Source organism: Manis pentadactyla, chromosome 3, assembly GCF_030020395.1.
Source record: "Manis pentadactyla isolate mManPen7 chromosome 3, mManPen7.hap1, whole genome shotgun sequence".
Taxonomy (NCBI): domain Eukaryota; kingdom Metazoa; phylum Chordata; class Mammalia; order Pholidota; family Manidae; genus Manis; species Manis pentadactyla.
In genome coordinates, this window is record NC_080021.1 from 104,941,045 (window position 1) to 104,963,737 (window position 22,693).

Consider the following 22,693-nt stretch of genomic DNA (forward strand, 5'->3'; position numbering starts at 1 on the left):
GTTGTGCTAGATAGTTTGCAGACCTTTCTTAGTCTTCGCATTCTTCCTTTGGTAGAGATTTCCTCTCCATTTGAATAGGTGAGAGAGACCCGAGGGTCCCAAGAGTCATTGACACCATTGACCCAAATTGACACTTTGAAGTAACAATACTGAAATCTGAAGCTGAAGTGCTTGGGTACAATGAAAGAAGGTACAGATTTGTAATCCCACCCTTCATAGTGAGTTTTTCAGTGCTTTGAGTAAATCACATTATTTAACCTTGATTTTCTTTGCCTTCAAGAAGTAGATGGTTAAAAATACATTATAAGGTTGATTTAGGGTATTAATCATATGTGAAAGCAACTGGCATTGTTCGGGCACATCATTCCTCAACACATGTTCACTCTATGTGCTACCGGCAGAGCCTAACAATGAAGTCCTCAGTGCAAGTTAATTGATTGCTAAGCCTGTGCTCTTTCCATTTTACTTCCTGCCTTTAGGTAACTTTGTATTTTCCAAATTTTTGTTTTTTTTATTCAAAGTAAACCGTTTGTAAATTCGTCTTTAAAGATGTTGCTGAAGCCATAACTTGTAAACTTCTACATTTTATTTCCAAAGATGATAATAAGGGATCCTAGACAGTATAAAAGAGAAAGTAGCTTCTCTTCACTTAAAATAACAAGGAGCATATAAAGGTACAGAAAGGCGTTCAGCATTTTTTCCAGCAATTTTAAAACGGTAAACATTCTTTTAGAAAAGAAGATCCAAATATCTTTGACACCATCTCTGCCTCAAACCTACTACTATATATAATTTTAAAAACAGAAAAGCTGTTCCTTTGTAAAAATATAGATATAAAAGAATATTCAAGTTTAATAAAAATCTAAACCTTGAGAAACTATTAGGCTGGTGGATTAGTAGGCTGGCAAGTGGTTTATGAAGATTCTGTGAGGCTGGGTGTAGTCGAAGATGACAAAAAATGGGGGAATACATGTCTCAGAAAGCTTTAGTTAATTACAAGGAAATTTGGTTGTTTGACTATACCTTCATTTCTGATGGGTTATCTTTGCTACCTGTTTGGAATATAGTTGTTACATTTAATAAAATATTGAAAAGCTAACCAATCTGTTCTAGGGTATGAGGTTAATAAGTTAATAGCTTTACAGAAATGATTTAATGGTTAATTATAAATAAGAATGAAATCCTGAATTTGAATGAATAATTGCAGATACTAATCTGTTCAAAATGTTAACAGGCTTGGAAGTTTAGGCAATGTTTTTCCAAGCCCTTTATGTTGGACATTTTGTTAGCTTCATTACTACAAGTAAATCTCAAGAACCCTGTGAAGTATTACCATTACCTTAGTGTTAAGACATAAACAATACAGTAAAGGGAAATAGAACTGAAGTTGCTGAAAGGTGTTTCAGTAGTTGGAACAAATATGCATACATATTATGCTTCATGTTCTTAATTCATGTAATGAAATTGAAACATCAACTTTCTTTTTAGGTTGTATCTGCTTTAGGTAAACAAGAAGCAGAAAGGAAGTTTGAAACTCTGTTAAATCGTTTGTCACACCCTCCATCATTCACAACTGTAAGAGTAAATACACATCTAGCCTCAGTACAACATGTGAAAAACCTGTTACTTGATGAACTTCGGAAGGTTTGTGCAAATTTTCTATGTCATTATGTACATATTTGTAATAGTCTGTCATGTTGCTCCCTGCTAAAATTCTGCGAATGATAGAATAATATTCCAGTTTTACAAATGGGGAAATTGAGGATCATTAATGTTATATTGTTCAAGGTTACATAGTGGCAATGCTAGAACTTAACCTAGCACTTTTGATCCTGAAATTATTATTTTTAGTGACTGGATAGTTCATTCAATCCCTCTGGGCCTAGCTGCTTCATTATTAAAATACATATGAAGTGGTCCACTGTAACCCAGAAGTCTGATTTTGTAATAAGCTACCTAATTACTATCTAAATTAAAAGCAGAGGCAAGCCAAGATTAAAAGGCTTCCATTTGTATATCACAGGCTCTGTTATCAGTTTAGGTATAACATTAAGAAATCTCAGAAAAAAATCACTCGTATGATTAGTTTCTTTAATCACATTACATTTATAGAATGTCATACTCTCAGAACAGTTCTATAAATTTCAAGCTGTGGGTAGGTGATTGTGCTGTTAAGAACCAGCTATGGTATTTTGAGTGTATGAGACCAGAAGTTAGAATACTTGGAGAAAAAACAATGTGACTTTCAATTGATAGTGAAAATTTCATTGAGAGTAATGGTATTAGGCATTTCAAGGGTGTGCTTAACTCCTTTTGGATTCCCCGACCTGTTTCCAGTGTGTGTGTCAGGGTGGGGAAGGGGTTCTTCCCACACACATAACACCAAGCAATTCCCGAACACCAGCAAGGTGCTGGAGAATGCACTCTTTTCTGATGTTACCTGCCTGGAGACAGCACCAGATTTCCCAGGTTAAGGGCTCTGCCCTATAGGACTCCTCTCCACCCCCTACTCCAGATGCTGGTCACAAGCCCTAGGTATTACTTGTGCTTCTGATTTGTTGGGCTACAGACTGAAGTTTCCCACGACCTCCCCCTTAGGTTCAGTTAATTGGCTAGAGCGGCTCTCAGAGCTCCGGAAAACACGTTTACCAGTTAAATAAAGGGTACCATAAAGGATACAAGTTAATAGCCAGATGAAGAGAAATACAGGGAAAGGTCCCAAATAAAGGAGCTTCTGGCCTCGTGGAGCTTGGGGCCTGACACTGGGCACATAGAGGCGTTATGTTTCCCCAAGCATAGAGGCTCTCCCTCACTGAGAAGCAGGAGCCAAGAGAGCAGAGGGCGAAAAGCTCTTCTCAGGGGTTTTTGTGAGGGCTTCATTGTATAGTCATGACTGAGTAAATTACTGGCCATTGACTGATGCAACCTCCAGCCCCTGCCCTTGGGTGGGGGTCCAGTAGTCTCTCATTAACATGACAAGACACCCATTTCACCTTTAAGACCACAGTGTTTTCAGAAACTGGATGAAGATCAAATAATACTTGGAAAATAAGTATTTGGTCATATGACTGACCAAAAATGTATTTTTCTAAGCAACTAAAATGAGTACTTTTATATAGTCATGCATACACTTTTAGCTAGGAGAAAGGAAACTGTTCAGAGGCCCATCAGAAGTGTCCCTAACTCATGCAGATGCAAATTTTTTTTCCCCAGCCAATTGTTCCTAGAACCTAGATATTCTATATCCTAGTCTGTTGGGTATACAAGATCTCATGGGTGAGGCAGACAGAATCACTCTGGATTGGCTTTGAGTCCTTTTCCTCAAAGGTTTAAGATTAAAGAGAGAAGGTTGGGTCCAAAGCAGTAGATAGAAAGCTGGTGGTAGAGCAGTTTGTATTTCTACCATTTAAGGGGGCTTGAGAAGGTTTTGGAGCAAGTCTTTATCCCCTTCCATGTTCCAAACCTCACGTGTGTCCTAAAGAGATGTTCCTAGTGGGCTGATAGAAGAGTAGGTAGGTGCTTTGTCTCCAAATGTCTTTGGGCCGCATGTTAAAATTTAATAACTTAAATTTCAATTGGTGGGTAAGGATGTGAAGAAACTGGGATCTTCATACATTGCAAGTAGGAACGTCGAATGGATTTGGCTTCTTTGTTTTTTATTTTATTTTTTTATTTTATTGCATTCTTTTGGTTTTGGCTTCTTTGGAAAACAGTTGATAGTCACTTAAAAAATTAGACATAAATTTATTATATAACCCAGCAGTTCCACTGCTAGGTACTACCCAAGAGAAATGAAATAGATGTCCATACAAATGCTTGAACCTGAATATTCACAGCAGCATTGTTTATAATAGCCAAAAGGGAGAAACTATCCAAATGTTCATTGACTGGTTAATAGAAAAACAAACGGTAGCACAGTCACCCAAAGGAATACTGTTCAGCAATGAAGATGATGAGTTATGTATGCTACAACTTTGTTGAACATTAAAAACATCAGTAGGGAAAAGAAGCCAGACACAAGCCCTATAAATTTTGATCCATTTATATTAAATACATAGAAAAGGCAAATTTGTAGAGAAAGAAAGTAGGTTAGTGGTTGCCTGGGGTTGGATCTGGTAACAGGATTGTCAAAAAATGGGCATGAGGAATCCTTGTGATGAAAAATACCTAAAACTGGATAGTGGTGATGATGGTTGCATGATTCTTTACATTTATTAAAAGTCCTTGAGTTGTGCACTTAAAATGGGTGCATGACATGATAAATTAAATCCCAATAAGGCTGTTATAAAAGGGCATAGGGCAGAAACAAATATGTTTAATATAGTTGTTTAATATAAATAAAAGGTGATATGCTTGGTTTTAAAAAAGTTTACTTGTGTTGTTTTATGGAAGTTATGCACATGTGTGGTTTTATGAAACTTATTTCTATATCATTTTAACATCTGATAGGAAAGAAAGAAAACCTTGGCTTGAGAAGGACTGATCTCTATAGCATAAAGCAGATAATACTTTTAAACAAATTATAAAATAGTACTTTTAAAACAAATGACAAAATCCATTATCTTTCTTCTTCTTGGAAAGATCAGTTTACCAAAGTCTGGAAGGTCATCAAACAGAGGGAAAGAAAGGAATAGGACAGTGAGAGAATGAGTTTACTCTTCAGCTTTCTTATAGTTATGATATATATGGTTAGTCTGAAATATCCTTTGCCTCAAAGAAGCACAAGTCAGGAGAGCTATTGACTTTGTAGAAATGTAGTTGGAATTCTAAAATACAATTTTTTTCTCTGTTATTACTAACTTAGAAATAAGTTTTTCTAGGTAATGTATGGATATTACAAAGCAATGCAAATATCTGTTACTGCTCTTCATGTAGTATGTGAAAATTCTCTAGCTTACAGTGGTAGAGACTTGTTCTCAAATATTTGCATGTTGTCCTCTGATAGAGTATATAGTCCTTGCTGTCCAATTCACTATTCTGCTCTCATTCTGATGTATAGAGTGCCCAGTCTTCTTTGGCTTGCAACAGTGGTATGCTGGAATATACTGAACTGGGAAAAATAACATTTTGTAGTATTTGCTGATTTCAGTGGTGTAACTACTCCCACCGTGGTCAATTTCAAGCTAACATTGTGACTGTGGAGTTTGGAAGAGATGCATATAATTGGCTCTCTTGAGACTGTGTGAGCAGGCCCCATCACCTATACCACTGGCCCTGTATCCATTTCTGAAGTCTGAAGGCTGACTATGATACAGGATACTGAAAATCCTGAACTTTGGCCAAGAAGCATTTATTTCTCTCATCAAAACTGACATGGCATCCAGTGTTAATACTGTATAATAAATGGTATTTAATAATCTCAATCTTGAGTGTCCTGCTCAGGAGCTTTTCTTAAAAAAGTACTACATGCGATTCTACATTGGATATGTTTCGAAGTAGGTCACTTACCGTAAACATGGTTTATATTTATAAAGCTAAAGAATAAGCATAACTGAGCTTTCATAAAGAAGCCATGATAGTTCAGAATCAAGTAATAGAGAAAAATAGTTGTTTTGAAGTGTTTGATTTTTATAGTGTCCCATGTAATAAGGTGAAAATGTTATAAACCAAGCCTTATGCTCTGCTAGGTAATGATACTGAGAAGCTCCATAAATTGAAATTTATCAAATAAATAACTGCTTTATAATTTTATGTATTTATTTTTAGCAGCAGTTTAATGGATTAAGTGTTCCTATTCTTCAACATCCAGACCTTCAGGATGTCTTACTTATTCCTGTTATTGGACCTAGGTTTGTAACTTTTATTTTCAAATTATATTCTGCAAATTTGTACAGGTTCTTTTTTTTTACTGTTTGGTATTTTCTCTATGATTAGCTACTTTATATAGATAGGAATTCACACATTCATAAATGCTGATTTCTTAATCATGGAAAATATTATAAAAGGAAATGAGGAATAGGCTCATATACCTTGAGATTAATGGATTTTAGGTCTGTTGGGTTGAGCAATTTTTTTCCCCTGCTTTCCAAAAAACTTTTTTTATTTACTTGTATATCTTAAGGGATTCCATTGCTAAATTAAAACATTTTTTGAGCTACAAAAATATAAAGCAGCATATTTCCTACTTTCATAAGTGATGAAAAGTTTTATTCATTAATTCACAGTTATAATACCAGGTGCTAATAGAACAGGCATTGTTCTCATTTATATTTGGAAAGCATATATTTGAAAATTAGAGAAAAAAACAGGCTTTCATATTATAATGGGACTTATATTTCCAAGGAACATTTTACAATCCCTAATTATGGTACATTTTTATACCCCTAAGATTTATAGTAAATATAGAAGTGTTCATTTTGTTAAAGCTTTAAAGTAATTTAGTGGTCAACAGTAAAGCAGTGGTTCAGTAAGTTATGGCTTACCTATGCAGTGGAATAGTGGACTGTCATGTCCTTTAATGTGGGAGAATTTTATTTACCAATAAGACAAGATGTTTATGATTAAATATCAAAGGCATGTTGCCATGTGTAGGATAATCACATTTTTTTTTACAATTAAAGTATACACATTTATATATATTTATGTGTATCGAAAAAACCTTGTTAATGTCTTAACTCCGGGGAGGTTGGATTGGGAAAAAGGGTAAGTGGAGATTTTCATTTGAACATTTCTGTTTTATTTTTTACTATAAGCATTTATTAATTTTGCAATTGAAAAATTAATTTTGTAAGTTTCTTGTTCTGTTTATTTTTTAAGGTAAAGTTTGCATACACTGAAATAGAGATGTTAATTATGTGTACTGTTTGCTGACTTTTGCCAGATTTATACAGCTGTGTAGTCAAGACCCATCTTATCAAAATACAGACAGTTTCCATCGCCCCAAAAAATTTTCTTGCATTCTTCTCCCCTACCAGGAAATTGCTGTTCTGATTTACTGTTCAGTAAGTTACTATAGTTGATCACAATCACAGGTGTTTCAAGGTTATGCTTCTTGATTCATTTCAGAATATATTGTGGATATCTTCCATGGTGTCCATATTTTTCCCTGATTCTGTGTAATTCCATTCTTCTTAATAGCTATATAAGTAGTATATTATCATTGAGCTCAGTTTTATTTTTTCAGCCCTCTATTGATAGACATTTAGTTTTCCCATATTTCATTATTAAAACAGTGAATATTCTTAGGATACTTACATAAGCATTATCTATAGGATAAATGGGTACAATGTGGAATTGGTTGTTCCATGGCCTGTGTATATTTTAGTTTGAGACATATGACCCTCTTGGAGACATTAGGTGGTAAACCCTTTTTATTTTATATATATATTTATTTATTTAGGTATCATTAATATACAATTACATGAGCAACATTGTGATTACTAGATTCCTCCCATTATCATGTCCCCACCACATACCCCATTATAGTCACTGTCCATCGGCGTAGTAAGAAGCTATAGAATCACTACTTGTCATCTTTGTGTGATAGATACTGCCTTCCCCGTGCCCCCACCCCATATTAGGTGTGCTAATCATAATGCCCCTTTTCCCCCCTTATCCTTCCCTTCCCACCCATCCTCCCCAGTCCCTTTCCCATTCTTGGGGTCTGTGAGTCAGCTGCTGTTTTGTTCCTTCAATTTTTCTTTGTTCTTGTACTCCACAGATGAGTGAAATCATTTGGTACTTGTTTTTCTCCATCTGGCTTATTTCACTGAGCATAATATCCTCTAGCTCCACCCATGTTGTTGCTGCGATAAACATAGGGGTGCATATGTCTTTTTGAATCTGAGAAAGTCGTAGGAGTGGAATTCCTGGGTCAAATGGTGTTTCTATTTTTAGTTTTTTGAGAAACCTCCATATTGCTTTCCATAGTGGTTGAACTAGCTTACATTCCCACCAGCAATGTAGGAGGGTTCCTGTTTCTCCACATCCTCACCAGCATTTGTTGTACTTAGTCTTTTTGATACTGTCCATCCTAAGTGGAGTAAGGTGATATCTCATTGTGGTTTTTATTTGCATTTCCCTGATGATTAGTGATGTGGAGCATCTTTTCATGTGCCTGTTGACTCTCTGAATTTCTTCTTTGGAGAAGTGTCTGTTCATATCCTCTGCCCATTTTTTAATCAGGTTATTTGCTTTTTGGTGGTTGAGGTGTGTGAAATCTTTATATATTTTGGATGTTAACCCCTTGTTGGATATGTCATTTATGAATATATTCTCCCATTCTGTAGGTTGCCTTTTTGTTCTGTTGATGGTATCCTTTCCTGTACAGAAGCTTTTTAGTTTCATGTAGTCCCATGTGTTCATTTTTGCTTTTGTTTCCCTTGCTCGAGGAGATGCATTCAAAAAAAAGTTGCTCATATTTATATTCAGGAGATTTTTGCCTATGTTATCTTATAAGAGTTTTATGGTTTCATGATTTACATTCAGGTCTTTGATCCATTTTGTGTTTACTTTTGTGTATGGGGATGGACAATAATACAGTTTCATTCTCTTGCACGTAGCTGTACAGTTTTGACAACACCAGTTGTTGAGGAGGCTGTCATTTCCCCATTGTCTGTCCATGGCTTCTTTATCATATATTAATTGACCGCATATGCTTGGGTTAATATCTGGACTCTGTATTCTCTTCCACTGGTCTATGGGTCTGTTCTTGTGCCAGTACCAAATTGTCTTGATTACTGTGGCTTTGTAGTAGAGCTTGAGGTTGGGAAGCGAGATCCCCCCTGCTTTATCCTTCCTTCTCAGGATTGCTTTGGCTATTTGGGGTCTTTTGTGATTCCATATGAAATTTAGAACTATTTGTTCAGTTCATTGAAGAATGCTATTGGTATTTTGGTAGGGATTGCATTGAATCTGTAGATTGCTCAAGGCAGGATGGCCATTTTAACAATATTCTTCCTAGCCAAGAGCATGGGATGAATTTCCATATATTAGTATCCTCTTTAATTTCTCTTGAGTGTCTTATAGTTTTCATGTCTTTCACTTCCTTGGTTGGGTTTTATTTCTAGGATATTTTATTCTTTTTGATACAATTGTGAATGGAATTGTTTTCCTGATTTCTCTTTCTGCTAGTTCATCATTAGTATATAGGAATGCAACAGATTTCTGTGTATTAATTTTGTATCCTTCAACTTGTTTATATATTAGGTATCATATTGTGTACTCTTTGTCTATCCCTTGACTGACTTTGGCAGTAGTTGGTTTAATTTTGTATTTGCTTAGTAATTAGTTGTTCTACTTTCTTTACTGTAGTTTTATTACTTCTGGTGACCGCTACTTAGCCTTGGGAACACTTCCATCTATAGCAGTCCCTCCAAAATACACTGTAGAGGTGGTTTGTGGGAGGTAAATTCTGTCAGCTTTTGCTTATCTGGAAATTGTTTAATCCCTCTTTCAAATTTAAGTGATAATCTTGCTGGATAAAGTATTCTTGGTTAAGGTCCTTCTGCCTCATTGCATTAAATATATCATGCCACTCCCTTCTGGCCTGTAAGGTTTCTGCTGAGAAGTTTGATGATAGCGTGATGGGTTTTCCTTTGTAGGTGATCTTTTTTCTCTCTCTGGCTGCCTTTAATACTCTGTCCTTATCCTTCATTTTTGGCATTGTAATTATTATATGTCTTGGTGTTGTCTTCCTTGGTCCCTTGTGTTGGAAGATCTGTGCATCTCCATGGCCTGAGAGACTATTTCCTTCCCTAGATTGGGGAAGTTTTCAGCAATTACCTCTTCAAAGACACCTTCTATCCCTTTTTTTCTCTCTCTTCTTCTTCTGGTATCCCTATAATACGAATATTGTTCTGTTTGGATTGGTCACAGAGTTCTCTCAATATTCTTTCATTCCTAGAGATCCTTTTTTCTCTCTGTGCCTTACCTTCTTTGTATTCTTCTTCTCTAATTTTTATTTAATTTATTGTCTCCTCCACCATATCTAATTTGCTTTTAAATTCCTCCACTGTATTCCATAATGATTGGATTTCCATGCTGAATTCATTCCTGAGTTCTTGAATATTTTTCTGTACCCCCATGAGCATATTTATGATTTTTATTTTGAAATCTATTTCAGGCAGATTGATGAGTTCAGTTTCACTTTACCTTTTTCTGGTGTTTGTGGGATTTTGGTTTGATCTAGATTCCTTTGACGTTTCATGTTTGTATGTGGTGCCCTTTAGTGCCCAGAAGCTCTACTCTCTGGAGCTGCTCAGCCCCTGGAGTGATGTCAGGGGTCACAAGGGAGCGGTGTTGTTTCCTTGGGGGAGGAAAGAGCTGTTTCCTGCTTCCCAGCTGCTACGCTTGTCTCCACTGCCAGAACCAGTGGGCTGAACACACAGGTGTAATATTCTATGCTTTGTGTTTTTAGCTGCCATAGAGGGGGGCTTCCCTCTTGCTGGCCTGATGCCAGGGCAGGAGATGCTGGTTTGCGAGCCAGGTATGGGTTTAGTGGAAGGAAGGCACAGCATGCTACGTATCATGGTTGGAGGCCTTGGAGCTGCCTAGCCAGCTAAGGTGATGGAGCGCCTGAAGCTCTTAAGTTCCCATCCTCTTGGGCAGAGTGTACCTGGTCATTTTGTCTACCTGTCCTTTTCTCCTGAGCAATAAGCTCTGTGCAGTCCTTGCCCCTTCAGTAGCCCTCTCGCTGTTAGGAAGTCTCTCAGACTGCCTGCCTTTCTTTTGTCCCAGAGCAGCCAGATATGGATCCGTTTTCCACAAGTGGCTGGAATCTCAGTCTCTCCAGGTGTCCTGCCTGTCTTAGCTTTTTACCCCGGTAATCACCAGAGCACCATGTGATGTAGGTTCGTGCTCCCAGAGCAGATCTCCAGGGCTAGGTGTTCAGCAGTTCCAGGTCTCCACTCCCTTCCCTCTCTGTTTCTCTTCCTCTCGCCAGTGAACTGGGGTAGTGCAAGGACTTGGGTCCCACTGGGTCACAGCTTTGGTACGTTACCCTGTTCCGTGAGGTTTATTCTTTTCTCCAGGTGTATGCAGTCTGGTGCAGCCTTCTTTCCTGTTGCTCTTTCAGGATTAGTTGTATTAATTATATTTTCATATTATATGTGATTTCAGGAGGAGGTCTGTGTCTCACCTCTCATGGTACCATCTTTAATCTTCTTAATTCCCTTAATCTTGATCTTTAATTTGTACTTAATTCATTTTTTAGCTATTAATGTTTTCTTAATCTAAGTACTCTCATACTATTTTCCTCCAATCTGTATTATTATTATACTCTTGGAAAATCATCTTTCTTTAATGTTGATTCATTCCTTTATTTAGAAACATTGAAATAAAAATCAACCTTTTAGTGTGTTTTATGGCTGTGCATCAACTTCTATAGTTCCTTTTTTTTCTTTCTTAGAAAACACTCTCCCCTCCAGCAAAGCTGACTTATACCTTGATACTTGTATATGACATCTAATATTTTTATACAATTAGTTCTTGCATTGAGGGATCCCAAAGATCATTCCCTGGTTTGGTAATTTCTGGGAGGACTCATAGGATTCAGTATATATTAGTTATTCATATGATTTTTTTAGAGTGAATAAATCAGAAGCAAAATCAGCAAAAGGAAAAGGCACATGAGGCAAAGTCCAGAGAAAACTTCCAGTGGGATCACACAGGACATGCTAATTCCCACAGCAGTGAGTTTGACAATGTAGGAGATGTTGACAACGAGGGAAATTCATTAGAGACTCAGCGTCCAGGATTTTTATTTTGGGCTGGTCATGTAGGCATTCCTTGCCTGGTACGTAATCCAAATTCCAGCCTCCAGAAAGAACATCCCTGTTGTTCATAAACCATATTGTTTATACAAACGATCTGGAAACAGCGAGCTACCCTTACCAGTTAATAGTGGGAACCCTTTTGAAATCTAAGTTCCCAAATGCCAGTCAAGGTCCAGTCTTGTAACAATGCCTTTCAAAGAAATGGTAGTAATTCATGCCTGCTATGTGAACTCTTCTTTATAGTCCTCATTGTCTCCATGAAATGGTTACTCTCATTATAAAAACTTTTTGATTAACACTACAAGGTTACACTGCACCAAACATTTTTAAGTTGGTGCAATGTGGGAGACCCAAGGGTATTACATGATGAATGGAACATTTATATAAGGAGAGGACACTTTTCTTGCATGTCAATCTGTTCCAAATGCCACAGTAAAGGTATAAATGAAGTGCCACTAGAGCATAGAAAACAGAATAGAAAGGACTGAGTGTAAGGAAACTGGTAAAGACTTTTTTCCATGTAAATGCTAGGCAGAGAGAAAACATATACAGAAGTATGGAGTCATCAGAAATGTAAGGCAATTCATCCTGACAGGTTTAGCTACTCAATTGATTTTCAGAGAAGTTGGTGAAGGATGAGGGTGAAGAAGTTGGAAGAGGGAGGCTATGAGGTGGAAAGTATTTTTTTTTCATATACTATATTAGTATGTTTTTTTTCCATATACTATAGGAATTCAAATACTAAAGACTTTTTACAGGAGTCATGCTTAATGGAATATTTTAGAAATATGTACCATGTCTAGATACTTCAGATTGAAACTGCAGACAAGATGAAAAAAGCAACCAGAGGTAAAGCTAGTTCAGTAATCAAGAGATAATGTACATCTGATGGCAGAAGGCCTGTCAGAGAGTTAGTGGTGGCATGATTTGGTAACTCAGTCAATGTTGTTAGAAGTTTCAGGAAGAAGACATTTAAGATGATGTTGAGGTTTCCAGTTTTATTATCCAGGCAGATAACAACATTGTTTAAGACTGGAAACATAGGAGAATGGAAAGATTTGGGGTGTGAATCAGAAAAATAACGTTTAGGATTTGTTGAGTTTGAAGTAACTTTGGAATAGATAGCTGGATATAGCTACCTACCTGCAGGTAATTAGAAATATCAGTTCAAGAGTCTGGAAAGCCTAAATGTTAGAATACACAGATTATTTTTGTCAGTGATTATTGAAATCCTGAGACTGCCAAGGGTTAGAATGCAAAGTGAAAAGAGATTGTGGCATGTTTTGGAACTTGGGGAGAATGAACCTCTTTCTTAAGAAGTAGGTAGAAAATGAGCAGTGTGAATCTGAGGGACCATGAAGTAGTATAGAGGTGAGAGGTATTACAAGATTTGATCATCTGGAGATATGGGAAGAAGATGGGACACACTTAATTCCCTCAGCAAGGAGTTGTGGCAACACGTTGTGAAATGTTGCTAACTGGGGACACTCATTAGAGACTCTGCTGCAGGTTTTTTACCTGCAACTGAAAAACACAATAGGCACCCCCTTAATTTTAAAAAAGGCTTTTCTGAGTGCTAGTAGCCATACCTAGATTTTGGTGGTCTAAGGAAAGAATGGGAGGTGGGAAATTGCAAAACATTTAAAAAATTTGGATGGCAAAGCAAGAAAAGACATCTATGCCCATTGAGTTTAAAGCATTAATAATTTACTGTGCAACAATCCACCGGTTTAGAAATGTTCTTGAATTCCTTGTATAGTCTCTGTTTTAGTCTTTGAAGGCAAAGACGTTACTTCCCTTCCCTCCTAATGCTATTAGGAAAACAGCAGTGCTTCTTAATGACTAAGCATTTTCTGGTGGCACTTTATTGCCTTCTACCAGATGGACCTCTTTATTTATTTTTTCTTTTCTCAGGCACCCATCATCATCATTTTTTTTTTTATTAAGGCATCATTGATATACAATCTTAGGAAGGTTTCACATGAGCAACATTGTGGTTACTACATTCACCCATATTATCAAGTCCCTCCCACACCCCATTGCAGTTACTGTTCATCAGCATCATAAGATGAAATAAATACTACTTCTGTGCTGTACTGCCTTCCCTGTGGCCCCCCCCCCCACCATTATATGTGCTAATCATAATGCCTCTTAATCCCCTTCTCCTATCCTCCCCACCCCTTTCCTTTGGTAACTGCTAGTCCCTTCTTGGAGTCTCTGAGTCTGCTGCTGTTTTGTTCCTTAAGTTTTGCTTTGTTGTTATACTCCACAAAAGAGGGAAATCATTTGGTACTTGTCTTTCTCCGCCTGGCTTATTTCATTGAGCATAATACCCTCTAGCTCCATCCATGTTGTTGCAAATGGTAGGATTTGTTTTCTTCTTGTGGCTGAGTAATATTCCATTGTGTATATGTACTACATCTTCTTTATCCATTCATCTACTAATGGAACTTAGGTTGCTTCCATTTCATGGCTATTGTAAATAGTGCTGCAATAAACATGGGTGCATTTGTCTTTCTGAATCAGAGATCTTGTTTTCTTTGGGTAAATTCCTAGGGGTGGAATTTCTGGTTGAAAAGTATTTCTATTTTTAATTTTTTTAGGAACCTCCATATTGCTTTCCGCAATGGCTGAACTGAACTAATTTACATTACCAGCATTCCCACCAACAGTGTAGGAGAGTTCCCCCTTCTCCGCATCCTCAACAGCATATGCTGTTCCTTGTCTTTTGGATGTTGACCATCCTAACTGGTGTGAGGTGGTATCTCATTGTGGTTTTAATTTGCATTTCCCTGATAATTAGCAATGTGAAGCATCTTTTCATGTGCCTGGATTTCTTCTTTGGAGTAGTGTCTATTCAGACCCTGTGTCCATTTTATAATGGAGTTATTTGCTTTTTGGGTGTTGAGATGTGTGAGCTCTTTATGTATTTTGGATGTTAAACCCTTATCACATTTGTTGTTTACAAATATATTCTCCCATACTGTAGGATGCCTTTTTGTTCTGCTTATGGTGTCCTTTGCTGTACAGAAGCTTTTTTTTAGGGTATTATTGATATACACTCTTATGAAGGTTTCACATGAAAAAACAATGTAGTTACTACATTTACCCATATTATCAAGTCCCCACCCATACCCCAATGCAGTCACTGTCTATCAGTGTAATAAGATGCCACAGATTCAGTATTTGCCTTCTCTGTGCTACACTGTCTTGCCTGTGACCCTGTACACCATGTATACTAAACATTATACCCCTCAATCCCCTTCTCCCTCCCTCCCCACCCACCCTCCCACACCCCTCCCCTTTGGTAACCACTAGTTCCTTCTTGGAGTTTCTGAGTCTGCTGCTGTTTTGTTCCTTCAGTTTTGCTTTGTTGTTATACTCCACAAATGAGGGAAATTATTTGGCACTTCTCTTTCTCCACCTGGCTTATTTCACTGAGCATAATATCCTCCAGCTCCATCCGTGTTGTTGCAAATGGTAGGATTTTTTTCTTTCTTATGTCTGAATAGTTTTTGATTGGTGCATTCAGTCCATTTACATTTAGGGTGATTATCAATAGGTATGTACTTACTGCCATTGTAGGCTTTAGATTTGGGGTTACCAAAGGTTCAAGGTTAACTTCCTTACTATCTAAGAGTCTAACTTAACTCACTTAGTATGCTGTTACAAACACAATCCAAAGGTTCTTTTCTATTTCTCCTCCTTTTTCTTCCTCCTCCATTCTTTATGTATTAGGTGTCATATTCTGTACTCGTTGTCTAAACCTTAGGAACACTTTCATCTATATAAAATACACTGTAGAGATGGTTTGTGGGAGGTAAATTCTGTCAGCTTTGGCTTATCTGGAAATTGTTTAATCCTTCCTTCAAATTTAAATGGTTATCTTGCCGAATAAAGTAATCTTGGTTCAAGTCCCTCTGCTTCATTGCATTAAATACATCATGCCACTCCCTTTTGTCCTGTAAGTTTTCTGCTGAGAAGTCTGATGATAGCCCGATGGGCTTTCCTTTGTATGTGATCTTAATTCTCTCTCTGGCTACTTTTAAGAGTCTGTCCTTATCCTTGATCTTTGCCATTTTAATTACTATGTGTCTTGGTGTTGTCCTCCTTGGGTCCCTTGTGTTGGGAGATCTGTGGATCTCCATGGCCTGAGAGACTATCTCCTTCCCCAGATTGGGGAAGTTTTCAGTAATTACGTCCTCAAAGACACTTTCTATCCCTTTTTCTCTCTCTTCTTCTGGTACCCCTATAATGCAAATGTTTGGTTTGGATTGGTCACATAGTTCTCTCAATATTCTTTCATTCTTAGAGATCCTTTTTTCTCTCTGTGCCTCACCTTTTTTGTATTCCTCTTCTCTAGTTTCTATTTCATTTATTGTCTCCTCCACCATATCCAATCTGTTTTTAATACCCTCCATTGTGCTCTTCAACAATTGGATTTCTGACCGGAATTCATTCCTGAGTTCTTGAATATCTTTTCCTATATCCAGGAGCATGTTAATGATTTTTATTTTAAACTCCCTTTCAGGAAGATTCATGAGGTCGATGTCATTTAAATCTTTGTCAGGAGTTGTATTAATAATTTTACTCTGAACCAGGTTCCTTTGGTATTTCATATTTGTATATGGTGACCTCTAGTTCCCAGAAGCTCTACTCCCTGGAGCTGCTCATCCCCTGAAGCAATGTCGGGGTCGCAGGGGAGTGGTATTGGTGCCTGGGGGGAGGACAGAGCTGTTTCCTGCTTCCCAGCTGCTGTGCCTCTCTCCACTGCCTGAACCAGTGGGCTGAGCACACAGGTATAAGCCTCTATGCTTTGCGTTTGTAGTTGCTGTAGACAGATCTTCCTTCTGGCTGGCCTAATGCCAGGGTAGGGTGTGCCAGTTTGCGAGCCAGGTGGGGCTGGCTGGGAGGAAGGCACAGTATACTGCGTATCATGGTGGGGGTCCTTGGAGCTGTATACAGCCAGGGAGCTGGAGCACCTGAAGATCGTGAAAGCTCCCAACCTGCTGGGGAGAGTGCACCCAGACATTTTTGTCTACCTGTTCTTTCTCCTGAGCAGTAAGCTCTGTGCAGTCCTTGCCCCTCTAGCAGCCATCTTGCTAAGGCTTCCTTGTTAGGAGGTCTCTCAGACTGCCTGCCTTTCTTTTGTCCCAGAGCAGCTGGATATGGATCCCTACTTTCCACAAGCAGCTGGAATCTCAGTCTCTCCAGGAATTCTGCCTGTCTTAGCTTTCCAACCCCCTAATCACGAGAGTATCATGAAAGCACCATGTTGTGGATTTATGCTCCTAGTGCAGATCTCTGGAGCTAGGTATTCAGCAGTCCCAGGCCTCCACTCCCGGCTCCGTTTCTCTTCCTCCTGCAGGTGAGCTGGGGTAGGGAAAGGTCTTGGGTCCCGCTGGGCCACAGCTTTGGTACGTTACTCTGTTCTGTGAGGTCTGCTCTTTTCTCCAGGCATATGCAGTCTGGCACAGTCCTCTTTCCTGTTGCTCTTTCAGGATTAGTTGTATTAATTATATTTTTATATTATATGCGATTTTAGAAGGAAGCTTCTGTCTCACCTCTCACGCTGTCATCTTTAATCTTTCGAAAAACTGTATAGAAGCTTTTTAGTTTGATGTAACATTTGTTCATTTTTGCTTTTGTTTCCAATCATCATTTTTTTTTTAGCTGTTGTCTTTTTTTCCTCTTTCTTTTTTCTCATTCATTAGTGGCATTATCTTGGGATAAACAAGAGTTAAAGAGGTTATTTAGTTAGAGTTTAGACTGAAACACTGAAAAGGTCGGTTGGCATTGGAGGTATATCACTCTTTTAAATTTCTTCTGCTTTACATCCCTAGGAAAAATATAAAGAAACAACAGTGTGAAGCCATTGTTGGAGCCCTGTGCGGCAATGCAGTGTTAAGAGGAGCCCATGTCTATATTCCAGGAATTGTGTCAGCTTCCAAATGTAAGTGTGATTCTTAGATTTATCTGTAAAGATTCTCTAAAATGTATGTACATTATCAAATGTGAAATTCATTAAATTATCACTCAAATTAAATGCATTTCAAATTTACTTTCATCAGGTACTTTACAAATTTTATGTTTAAAATAGTCAGTGAGGGATTTATCTGATATGGACTAACAAATTAGGCATCCATATAAGGTTTTCTGCCAATTAGTTTCCATATAAGGGTGTGTCTGATGATAATTATTTAGATAACCATTACTGATTGGTAAGAGTATAAGATGTCAGTGAAATTTCATTTTGTGTTCTTAACTCTATTGTCCTTGAACTTTAGGCTGCTGCTGTCATTTGTGAGGATAATATTCAGGACCTGGAATCTTAATATTGGAATGAAACTCAGTATTCTTAGTTTATTCACCCAATTGATGGCATATTCTGTTGCTTAGTAAGTTAGTCGCTATGGTTCGGTGCTAATTTATTGGACTTGAAATCAAGAGACATGGGTTTGGGTTTATTGGGAAGTTATTTAGTCTCTGGGCCTCAGTTTTTTTGTCTGTGAAATAATTTGACCTGTAGAAGGGTCTGGGGAATTATTGCTCACTGACTAAGTCTGGGCCATGTCTGTTTTTATATGGCCTACAAGCTAAGAATAGTCTTCCCATTTTTAAAAGGCTGTTTAAAAAAAAAAAAGTATGACAAGAGACCTTATTTTTGCTCAGAAAGCCTACAATATTTGCCTTTAACACAAAAAGTTCATTGACCTGTGATCTGTTTAATTTGAATAGTCTTTCTAGCAGTAGCTGATAGGTTACTTACTACTATTGTCAGGTTAATGGCTAAACAAATTTACAATTAGTTAGGTCTTAAAACATTTTTTTGGAAGTGGAATACAATTTTCCATTATTACTGTCAGTGGGATTTGTTACTGAAAATTATTTAATGAAATGACTACAGAAGTTAGATTTAATCAACCACATAAAGCAACTCTGTACCCTGTGCAGTTTCAAGGTGTTCTGAGTATATACACACTTACACATATATGTTTATACATATATACACACATCCACACATGTGAATGAATATATGTGCTTGTCATTAAAAATCTCTGCTTTAATTGCTATATTAGGAAACCTATAAAAAATAGCATCTGGGTTATGGGATTTAGAAAGACTTCTTTGTGCATTTTCAAGGAATCCTTTTGAAGGATATTTAAAACTTTGTGGATTGAGCCAAACACATCAAGATTTATATGAAGTCTTTTAGGTAATGTTAGGTTTGGGGAAAATAATTTAAATAGAAAGTATCCTTTCTTTTCTGCTCAGCTAGACTTACGGTGTTTTAAAGACTTTTTTAGTTCTTTGTTTTCCTAGGAAAAAAAATCTTCAGGGAACATTTTAAAGTAAAAAGTCGTGTTTTTTAATAGGGATTATAATGAGATAATGGGCCAACTTAGACCCCGTCATGCGCAAGATAGATGCCCCAGATATCCCCAGTCTAGTTTAAAGAATTTTCATTTGTCTTGTACAAAAAGATTACTATAATCTGATTTTCTTCCTCTAGTTATGAAAGCTGGAGATGTTATTTCTGTATACTCTGATATTAAAGGCAAATGTAAGAAAGGAGCCAAAGAATTTGATGGAACAAAAGTGTTTCTTGGAAATGGGATTTCTGAACTAAGCCGCAAACAAATCTTCAGTGGGCTGCCTGAACTGAAGTAATGTCATCAAGTTTTGTTTGGGAGAAATAAGCATCCATTTTCTGGCTCAAAAACAATGTAAAAAAGTATATCTGATTGTATTCTATGAATAATTTTTGGTGTGAATTCTAATGGAAAATAATTGCTTAACCCATATTTTCATGTTTCTTGGAAAAGATGTTTTAAATACAAGAGAAAATGCTTGATTGAATAGCCTACATATGTAAGTGACTAGTCACACAATAATTGCCAAATAATTTTATTTTATCTTTTACATTTCACTAATTTGAAAATTTTTGCATCTTTAGAGAATAATTACTTGATGAAGAATGAATTAGATGACCTATTGAGATCATTTTTAAGAGTTTGATTTTGAGAAAGGAAAAACTTATAATTTTAATATAAATTAAACATTTCTTGATAAAAATAAATTATACTAGAAAGCCAATACTCATGAATATTTGTGGTGAAAAATTAATATTTGAATTTACTCAAACCAAATTAAAATACATTCAGTTTTATAAATCAGCTTTAAATAAATCTGTCTACAATCCAGTTTCTTAATCTGCTCAGGATTTCAGGTTATTTAAGGAGTTCTGTGGAGAGCTCCATTACTCCAAGGTTGACCATTGTAGGCATGCTGAAAGCTGTGTGTTTATCCATCCAGACTGGACCACATCCCTGATTCTTGGAACAGTGTTTCATGTTGCAGCAATTGGAATTATAATTGAAAATAATTCTTCTGAAGAAATAGCTTATTGGATTCCCTAGTTCTAAATAGCAGTACTTTCCAAATGGCCACAAACAACGATTTTATTACCCTTAGGAGGCTTTAGGAATGTGAAGATGTAGCATATATCTGCTGTTTATCTTTGTAGATAAACATCTGTCTGTAATAGGGAACTGATATTTTGACTTCCTCCTTTACTTCATTATTAGCAGCACAGTGTTCTTGATGCTCTTTTTCTTTTTTCTTTTTTTTTGTTACTGGCTTTATTTATTTATTTGAAAAAATTGATATACAAATACTGTATTAGTTCCAGGTGTACAACATTGTGATTCAATATTTATGTGCATTATAAAATGGTCACCACAATGTCTAGTTACCACCTGTCACCATACAGACTTGTTACAATATTATTGACCATATTCTCTATGTTGTACATTATGTCCCCATGAGTTATTTATTTTAAACTGGAAGTGTATACTCCTTAACCCCCTTCACATCTTTCATCCCTTCCCACCATCCCTTTCTCTTCTGGCAGCCACCAGTTCTCTCTTCCAATTAGTCTGTTTTGTTTTGTTCTGTTCATTTGTTTTGTTATTTAGGTTCCACATATGAGTGAAATCATATGATATTTGTCTTTCTGATTTATTTTATTTCACTTAGCATAATACCCTGTAGGTCCTTCCATGTTGTTGCAAATGGCAGAATTTCATTCTGTTTTATGACTGAGTAATACTCTGTTGTGTGTATGTACCACATCTTCTTTATCCAGTCATCTATTGATGGACACTTAGGTTGATTCCATATCATGGCTGTTGTAAATAATGCCGCAATAAGCATAGGAATGCATTTGTCTTTTCCAATTAGTGCTTCCATTTCCTTTGGATAAATACCCAGAATTGGAACTGGTGAGGTAGTGGTTTTATGGCTTCAGGCCTTATGTTTATGATTTTAATCCAGGTTGAGCTTGCATCTGGTATGGGCCAGTCTTGTTGGGCCCAGTCCTTGAACCTTTGGGATCTGACAATAACCCCAAGTAGTGTTAGAATTGAATAGAATTGTAGGACACTCTTTTGGTATATCTGGACAGTTGGAGAATTGGTTGTTCTGAGAAAAAAAACCCCACGTATTTTATGTCAGTAGTGTAGTGAGTAAAATTAGCCCATTTGCCTACATCAAGTAGTGTGGAGACCATCTGAGTAGATGCTTGTCTGCCACAGTCAACTCATAAGCTATGAACTTGTGTGCGTACTGTGTCTGAGGACTCTCTTCTGGTTCTCTCTACTTAGACTTTTCTTTGTTTGTACTCTTGGGCCTGGTTTAAATCCTGATTCTTATCTTTGCCTTTATGATTAGACTGCACTTTTTATGTGTTCCTCTAAGGCTTGAACACTGTTGGTTTCCTCCTTTTCTTACTCCCTGTGGTGTGGCCAGAGACACTAGGCCATACTTGGCTTTCTCTAATAGCATTTGTATGCTCTCTCTCCCCTTTGATGAGGTTTTTCAGAGCTTCTCTCAGATTGCGATGTTTGTCTCAGTGAATCACTGTGTACCCTGCTATCATGGGTCCTGGCGCCTCCTGCTCTGGTCCTTTCTAAAATGGGACAAAGGAGATTATCTTGAGGATTGTGTGAGTTCAGGGCAATTATTCTTCAAAGAGATGAGGGAAGAGCAGTGTAGCAAGTTTGTCATTGCTTAGCATCAGCATCGTTCTTTAGTATATTTCTATTTTTCATACAAATACCTAGCATAGTGCCTTACAGACTGAAGCATTTATAAAATTTTATTGAATTGAAAGGCTATTAGCAATGATCATGAATCTGTTATCAGAAAGATTAGAATGAGTCAGTAAATAAAGACTCAGTGTTCTCTACTTCTCAGTCTGTTCACATCTCTAAAAAACTCATTTTTGCCTAGATGAAAAATTTATGTAATTTATCCTCTAATTCTTCTGATGGCCTCCTATTATAGGGAAAAAAGTCAGAAACAATCTACAGGAATACTCTGTATTTTGGTGTTGAGTAAGAGGGGTTTTAAAAAGACAGAACATCTTATGTTTGACATGCTACTTGGATATGTTCTTAGAAATGGAGTTTGCATAAACTGTAATTTATACACACTAATATTCAATTTCCTATTTTTCAGAGGTATAGGCATAAAAATGACAGAACCAGTATATCTCAGCCCTTCATTTGACAATGTACTGCCCAGCTACTTATTTTTACAGGTAAGTATTTGTAAAAGTGACATTGAAACCTTCAGATAGTTACAGGAAATTGAGGTTTTTTGTTTTTGTTTTTTTTTTGAACTTATTTTTTATGGCCTGTTTTCTGATCCTACCTTTGCTTAACCAGTACGAAACAACTTTTTGAGCACTCTTTTGCAACAGGTTTTTAACTACTTTTTCTGTCCTTGTTTGCCCAAGAGCACTTAAATAGATTGTAATGTATTTATTGTTTTCCAACTCAGAATATTAATCCCCAAATAATGCATGCATTTGATAGACATATAGGGTCCATTGTAATTTTGAGTAAGATTCAGATGGTTTACTGCTAACATTTTTGTCCTTGGTTATCAATTACTGTGGTCTATAACAAGTAATT

General features: G+C 36.9%; 1 protein-coding gene across 5 annotated transcripts in view; it reads left to right on the forward strand.

Annotated features, from left to right (window-relative positions):
* NSUN6 (NOP2/Sun RNA methyltransferase 6) overlaps positions 1-22,693 on the forward strand; it is a 63,450-nt gene that overhangs the window by 5,084 nt on the left and 35,673 nt on the right. For 3 of the 5 annotated variants that reach the window (XR_008996372.1, XM_036881163.2, XM_057498250.1), the window contains 5 exons: positions 1,489-1,644; positions 5,707-5,789; positions 17,558-17,667; positions 19,228-19,381; positions 22,236-22,317. Coding sequence is in view for 4 of the 5 variants with exons in the window: in XM_036881163.2 (XP_036737058.1) it covers positions 1,489-1,644; positions 5,707-5,789; positions 17,558-17,667; positions 19,228-19,381; positions 22,236-22,317 (585 nt within the window). In the remaining variant the exon portion in view is untranslated. The remainder of the gene's footprint in view (positions 1-1,488; positions 1,645-5,706; positions 5,790-17,557; positions 17,668-19,227; positions 19,382-22,235; positions 22,318-22,693) is intronic. The other 2 variants (XM_036881172.2, XM_057498251.1) reach the window with 2 other exon arrangements.